This window comes from Aegilops tauschii, chromosome 3 (genome assembly GCF_002575655.3).
Source record: "Aegilops tauschii subsp. strangulata cultivar AL8/78 chromosome 3, Aet v6.0, whole genome shotgun sequence".
Classification (NCBI taxonomy): domain Eukaryota; kingdom Viridiplantae; phylum Streptophyta; class Magnoliopsida; order Poales; family Poaceae; genus Aegilops; species Aegilops tauschii.
The window spans coordinates 585,297,354-585,304,565 of record NC_053037.3 but is presented as its reverse complement, the minus strand read 5'-3'; the positions used below and the strand labels follow the sequence as shown (position 1 = coordinate 585,304,565).

The 7,212-nt window shown below is 41.2% G+C and overlaps 1 protein-coding gene across 1 annotated transcript; it reads right to left on the bottom strand.

Moving 5' to 3' along the window:
• Nucleotides 1–371: 371 nt before the first annotated feature.
• Nucleotides 372–3,327, bottom strand: LOC109748594 (nascent polypeptide-associated complex subunit alpha-like protein 1). The gene is made up of 4 exons (XM_020307622.4): nucleotides 3,144–3,327; nucleotides 2,049–2,136; nucleotides 1,019–1,143; nucleotides 372–924 (listed from the first exon to the last, which is right to left on the bottom strand). Exons 1-4 carry the CDS (start codon nucleotides 3,204–3,206, stop codon nucleotides 589–591), a joined length of 612 nt encoding a protein of 203 aa, XP_020163211.1. The 5' UTR covers nucleotides 3,207–3,327; the 3' UTR covers nucleotides 372–588.
• Between the last annotated feature and the right edge of the window lie 3,885 nt (nucleotides 3,328–7,212).

Here is a 7,212-nt window from a genome sequence, read left to right as displayed (position 1 = left end):
ATTGGTAGAAACACAATTTAGGGTTGACAAAAAGGTATTATTATGACAAAAACTTGGCAACCATCCATTCATAAATCCATGCTTGGGTCATAGCATAGAACTTTGATAAGCTGCACTTCGGTCAAGATCCAAACATATCCCAGGACTTTGATAAGCGACAGCAAATCCTCGCCCGCGAAGCTGCACCACAACAACGACAGACTCCGGCTCTATCACAAGATGGAGGAGCCCACTTATTTTGATCCATGTGGCCAAACAAACAGGAAATTCGTCTCAAAATCTCACAGTGGCTGTAGTCTGGAATAAAATTCAAAAGCTAACTAGAACGAACATATTGCCTCAAAACAGAGCGACATGCAGTTGTAGCAAAATTTGGCACAGTCGAATCAGATATTTCCCATAAAGAGCAAGCAGTTTGTGATCATCAGATGTTTAAAACGCCAACGAAACCTACATCCCAGTGCTAGTTTCAACAGAGAGACAGAACCTCCAATCCCGCAACTGCAACATTCAAGATGGCATACCAAAAGACTGCTTTGCGATCCAAGACCCTATTATCAGGACACAATTCCACCTTTGGGCACCTACCTAGTTAGTCAACTCCATGATGGCGCTGACAATGTCACCGCCCGCAGCCTTGAGTGCCTTCACGGCCCTGGATCTCGGCACGGAGGCCTGCGTCATTACGAGCTCAACGTCCTTCTTGTCAACACCAGTCTCATCAACCTCCTCGTCGTCATGGGCTGCTGCCACGGACGGCTCGCCCTTCAACATGACGCTGCTCGGGCTCGGTGCCTTGAACTGCTCCGCCGCTTGTGAATGCAGCTGAGTGCTCAGGTCCTCAATCTTGGCCTCCCCGAACATGACGTAGGTATCTGAGTTTGAGCTCTTGAAGACATCTGGCTTGGAGAGGACAAACATAACCTGCAATTGTGTGGAGAAGTTAAGAAAATGCAACAACCAACAGCATATATTTATGCTACAGGGAACAATGGCATGAAGTGGCAAAGATGCTCACGCTCTTGTTCTTCTTGATAGTTACACGGCTCACACCAGTAATGGCCTTCATGCCAAGCTTCTCCATGGCTTTCCTGCTCTTCTTCTCACTCCTACTCTGCCTAGATCTTCCACTAGCATCAACTCCTAGACCCAGAAAGCACAGACGCATAATGTCAGATTTTCAACATTTTGCACAAGACCAGAACTCTGCCACTTAAGACATAGTTCACTTCATGGATTATTATCTGTAATCATTGGAAATGGCAAGTGTAACATTCATATAACTGTACAAAAAACAACTTTTCTCAAACAAGACTGAACAGAAACTGTGAAAGCGATCAAGTCTTCTTGGTACACATTATCAATTTTTGAATTTTGAACAAGATATCCCTCTTAGGGTAAGGTACAAAGGATAGCTAGTCGCATAATGGTTAATGGAAATTCCAGCATCATTTCATACTAAATGCATTGAAATGGATCGCCTACCAAGATTACACTTGCAAAAGCAAGATTTTACATTCACGATTTGCTCCTACCAAACTAAATGCTATAGCTGAACATTCATGTACATGTTAATCCAGGTTGAAATCGATACAAGGTGCAACCTCAGTACAGAGCTAAATAATTTAGGAGTAAGTGAATATGATACGATTCCAAAGAATTGAGAATATAAACCACAAACACATAGTGATAGTACAGAAAGAACAGAATATTAGAGAATACAAACTGGTCAGTGTCTAATCTTCAAATAAAAAACAGGTCAAAGTGAACCAAAATAGGTAAGTACAGAGTTTGTATCATTGAGGAACAGATCAGAAACAATTTCTGTATTATGGAAATGCCAAAATTTAGCCCAATAGAAACACATAATCCATTGATTCAGGAGTTGAATAAGCAACGTTTAGTTTCAAATTTGGGTATGGGCAATAACTTCAGATGTTTAAATTTATATTGGGAATTAGAAGGCAGCATTACAATAAGAAATGGGCTTATCTTTAACTAAGTAGCTACTTGAACTGAATAGAAGGAACTGCAGAATTTCATCATACCCGCAACGCCATCGTCATCTTTTTCATCCTCATCCTCATCATCGTCCTCATCGTCGTCATCATCGTCCTCAACGATAGGCTCATCTCCCTGAGAGTGTGCATTACAAATATCATATTGCTTGAACATCATAAGTATTAAACACTAAGCAGCACTCCCTCAGAACAGAGGATATGCAGATGGAGGAAAGCAGAGTTAGCGATATTCAGAAATGAAAAACGGTAAACGGTCTACCTACAGTATTATCCTTCCAGCATGAAGATGTGAGTACATAATAAGTAGCATCAGCACAGGATAGACAGAAACGACACTCCAAAAGAAAAAGAAAAAGGGAATAGTATGTACATTACAAGGAACAGTTGTCTGCATTGACAACAGAAGCTATGCTCAAAAATTGATATTGTTGGTACAGGAAATGTGCCATACATCATATAAGCATACACAATTACACACATGATACTTAGATCACAACTGACTTCCAAAGCTAATTAACAAATGAAGTCACATTTCTACGGTAGCAATCGCCAAAGGTGACTGATTTATCCATGCTCGCTTAAAATTCCTTTCAGACTTGTATCCACAAGACAAAGCGGTGGCATTTCAGTTTACAACACTAGAGATCTCTCTGAAAGGGAACCACAAACCGTGCATAACAAGGGCAACTGACAAACAAGTCACAGCCCACAAGGCCTTCAACAACAAAGACCGAAGGATATACTAGCATTACCAGACTCTGAAATTAAACTCGTAGCCGCACAAGCAAGCAAGCACGAATTCCGCACATGAATAGTGAAACAGACCGCATCGTCAGCTACCACGGCGGAGACCAGGCCTCGCCTGCTTCTCCGCGAAAAATCAGAGGATGCGCAGAAAGTTGGACAAACGCGCAGGCTGGCCACGGCGCAGCTCTCGGACCAAAGCTGTGCGACCTAGGCGACATCGACGGACGAGATCTAGCGCCCTAACGCCAACGCCGCAACGGAACGCGCCGATCCAGGGCCCGAGTAGGCATGGGAGGCGAAGAAATTTTCGGTCGACGCGTCACCAAATTGGAGAGGGGGAGGGGGAGGGGGAGGGTGGTCGGAATGGGGGATCACCTCGATGTCGTGCTCCTCGAGCTGGGCGCGGAGCAGCTCCGCCTGCAGCTCGGCGGCGGTCATGGTGGGTAAAAGCTTGGCGGAGGGGAAAGTAAAACCCTAGCTAGGATTTGGGGAGACGGAGAGGGGAGAAGCGAAGAGACTGCGACGGGAGGAAGAGAAGAGAAGAGACCGGCTTTGACTCCTGTGGGGTTTTGGTGCCCTCTGGTGGTCTTCACGGTGGGCGTGGACTGGGCCAAGACCGTGCCATTTCGGCCGTGGGATTATGGGTCGAACCCGTTTCCTTAGCCCATCTTTGCAATGTACCCCAACGCGAGCCCAACTGTGCTCGCCTCAACAACAACAAAACTGTGCTCGCCTTTGAGAACAACTGATTGAGAAACGCACCTTCTCGAGCCTCCAACGATCACATGGCGCATTCTCATTGTCTCAAAAAAAAAAAACTTGGCACGCTCTCAGCCGCCGCCACATGTCACGCTCTTGGGGCTCCCTTCAGATTTTTTTTTTATTTTTACGCATGCGTTCTCGGCTTTTCAGATGATATTTCCCTGGTTTTTTCGGCTTTTTGGTTTTTCATCGGTCTTTCTTAGCTTTTCGAAAAAAAAACAGTGTGCGAAAAAATGCTTTTTTTTCGTGAGAGGCACGGTTTTACTTCCGTGAGAGGCATCCATAGTTTTGCTTTCGCGAGAGGCACAGCCGTGCCTCTCCAAAACGAAAAAAAACGTGTTTTCTTTTCTTCTTTTTTCTGTGAGAACGATTTTGCTTTTGCAAGAGGCGTGATTTTTCTTAGTCGAGAGGCACAGCCAGGCACGGCTGTGCCTCTCGAAAACGGAAAAAACGTGTTTTTCTTTTTTTTCCTTCCATGAGAGAGATGGCTTTGCTTCCGCGAGAGACACGGCCGTGCATCTCGGAAACGGTTTTCGAGAATGAAAAAAATGTTCTCCCATTTTGGTTTTTGTGGAAAAAAAAGTTCGTTAAAACCTACCAACATGTTATCTAGCTTTGAAAATCTAGGCGCGAGGAATCCAACGGTTAAAACGGTTCGAGATTTGGACATACGGTTTATGAGATAGAACGTTTTGAAGTAAATGGATCTACGAAAAAGAGAAAACTCCCAAGCTGCGACAAGTGCCTCATGCAGTGCACCAATTGTCACGACCTGGAAATGTGAAAGTGATCTTTAGAAGGAATACTCCTTAATTGATGATTTCGCCTCCAAGGAGCAGGTATTAGGAGAAATCTCTATTCATTGCATTTTACGACACACTATCAAGCTTTCGCATAGGTGGGATGCCGAGCGAACGGGGATAGGCTGGCCCATTATTGCGTCGACAAGCATCATTTTTTGGGAACCTTCTGCAAGGTCCCCTATCGGTTTATACCTATTTTGCGAACCTCCGAGAAGGTTCCTAACATGTTTTTTCTTCTGGTTTTAATTTCATCTTTTCTTTTTTGTCATTTTTTCTTTTTTCATTTTTGAAAAATGTTCAGGAATTCAGTATCTATTGTTCAAATTTTCAAAAAACTGGCTGAAAATTTCAACATATGTTCCGATCCAAAATTTGTTCGTAAAATTAAAAAAAAATCGCATTTTCGGAAAATGTTCGGCTATTTCACGTAAGGTTCCCGTTTTACTAATATGTTCGTAAATTCAAAAAGTGTTTGCATTTATTAAAACGTTCGGTGCTTTCAAAAAATGTTCTATGTTTTAGAAAATGCTGTTTTTTTCAAAAAAATTCAGACACAAAAATTGTTTGTGTATTCCAAATATGTTTGTGTTTTTTAAAAATTGTTCAGATATTAATTGTTTTTCCCAGTTTTCAAATTTATTCATAAATTATAAAAGTGTTTGAGTTTTAAAAAATGAGTTGGCACTCTAAAAAACTGTTCAGAATTTTTAGAAAAATTTCCCGTTATAAAAAAACATAGATTCAAAGATTATTCGTGTTTTCCAAAAACAGATTTTCAAAAAAAATTCAGTAATTCAAAAAAATCCATTTAAATATATGTTCATAAATGCAAAAGATGTTTAAGTTTTCAAGAAATATTCTTGTTTTTGAAAATTGTTCAGAAATTAAGAAAATGTTCCTGTTTTTTTATTTTAAATTGAAAAAAAGTTTGCACTTTTTAAAACAGTTCAACATTTTGCTCGTGTTGTTTAGAAAACGTTCTTATTTTCAAGAAATATTTTTCTTTTTAAAAATTATTCAGACTTTTCCAAGACCTGTCCAAAATTTCAGTAGTGTTCGGATCTGCCAGGGAATATAGTTCTCAGTTTTTCATGTTGTGTATTTGTCGCTTACAACTGTCAGGTCAACTAGTTATCTCTGCCCGCATAAACTCATCTGGTCTAGAGTATCATGTTGGAGGAACGCCTTTTTTGGACTTTACACCGCAGAAGTATAGGTCGCGGTGGCCGACCTGGTCGAGGGTTCTGCGTGTGTGTCAGCGCCCTATTTGCCACAAAATGCAACATATATGAGCTCCCATTATTAGGCATGCCCAGTAGCCACCAAAGCTAGGCAAACGGGCCGGGCCTACCAGGCCACACCGCAAGCACGCCCGCATGGCCCGCCATGGGCCAGGCCAGGCTAGGCACGCAGCACGGCTTGGGCCGTGCCTGCGCTTGGAGGCTGGGCACGCGGGTCAGTAGGGCACTCGAGCCGGCCTGGCACGGCCCGTTTATTTACTTTTTAATTTTTTAAGAATTTTTTATGCATGTTCTAAAATACAGCCCAATAGGCCTAAGAAAGAGCACAACAGGCTGCAAAAATGTGTAGTCTAGCGTGCTAAACATGCCATGGGCTGGCCCACTTAGTAGCTAGGCCGTGCTTGGGCTGGAGGACACAACACACGGGCCGGAATGACACAACCCGGCTAATAATTGTGCCATGGCGAGCCGTGCCATGCCAGGCCCGATTAGGGCGGGCCTGGTCGTGCCGGCAAGTATAGCCAGCTCTGGTAGCCACGGCTTATCTGTTAACGTCATATTACTTTTGTTTTTCTTTTTTCTTCCCTTTTACTTATATTTTTAATTTACTTTTCTTTATTTTATTTAAATTTCCAATTATTCTAAATGTATATACGACAAAATGTTTTACTAAAAAATATTAATCTTGTATTTGGAAAATGTTAAACGTGCATATAAAAATATTTTTGATGTATAAGAAAGATGTACAACTGTGAATAAAAAAATGTAGAAAATGTTAACCATGTGTATGAAAAAAATTACTCATGTGTATGAAAAATGTTTATACATTGTAAAATATAAGTTCATGTAATTAAAGCAATGTTTCGTACATTAAAAAAGTAGGTTAGATTTACCAAAATGTTCAGAAGTTTCTTTCCTTTTATATATACAAAGATGTTCACAAGTTTCTTTTTTCCCACTAAACGGAAACTTGTTAACATTTTTGAAGATGTAACATTTTGCAAGTTTCAAAAATGTGTTCAGGAAATTTTTCAAAAAAATGTGTGTACAATGTAAAAAGAGAAGTTTGCATAGTTCAGAAAAATGTTTTTATCAATAAAAAATGTTCAAACCTGTATTAGAACAATAACAGGTATTTGAAAAAAATGTTCAAAACATATTTTTTAATGAAAAAATGTTAAACATTTATAAAAAAATGCTTTAGACGTATACAAAAAATATACTACGTGTATGAGAAAATGGAGATCAACACGTGACGGGAGTTGCTACCAGTGAAGCGAACTCGTCCACGGACTTATCGTCGTCCATGACCAAGGTCTCATAGTTTCTTAGGGAAGTTTGGAGATTCACTTGCTTGACGTGGGTGTGCCTCTCGAACATGAGCTTCAAAGTATCCCACGCCCCTTTCGTCATTACTTTTGGCGATCAGGTGCTGAAGCGCATCTATCCTAGGTCCTAGCTGGCTCATGGATATCGTCTAGTGGCGAGAATTCGTCGTTGGCCGCGTGGAAGGAGGAGGAAGGAAGAAGGACAAAGGGTAGAGAAGGAAGAACTATAGATGTAGTATCATACACTAGTATCATATGCATGATACTAGTATATGATATTCTCCACTATGACCAGCCTCATTGTGGATTG

Excerpts from the sequence above, each read along its gene's own strand:
- LOC109748594 (XM_020307622.4), bottom strand. The coding sequence starts at position 3,206 with ATGACCGCCGCCGAGCTGCAGGCGGAGCTGCTCCGCGCCCAGCTCGAG. Across the intron at positions 2,137-3,143 it reads TCGAGGAGCACGACATCGAG|GGAGATGAGCCTATCGTTGA; the intron begins GTGATCCCCCAT and ends GCACACTCTCAG. Across the intron at positions 925-1,018 it reads CTATCAAGAAGAACAAGAGC|GTTATGTTTGTCCTCTCCAA; the intron begins GTGAGCATCTTT and ends ACACAATTGCAG.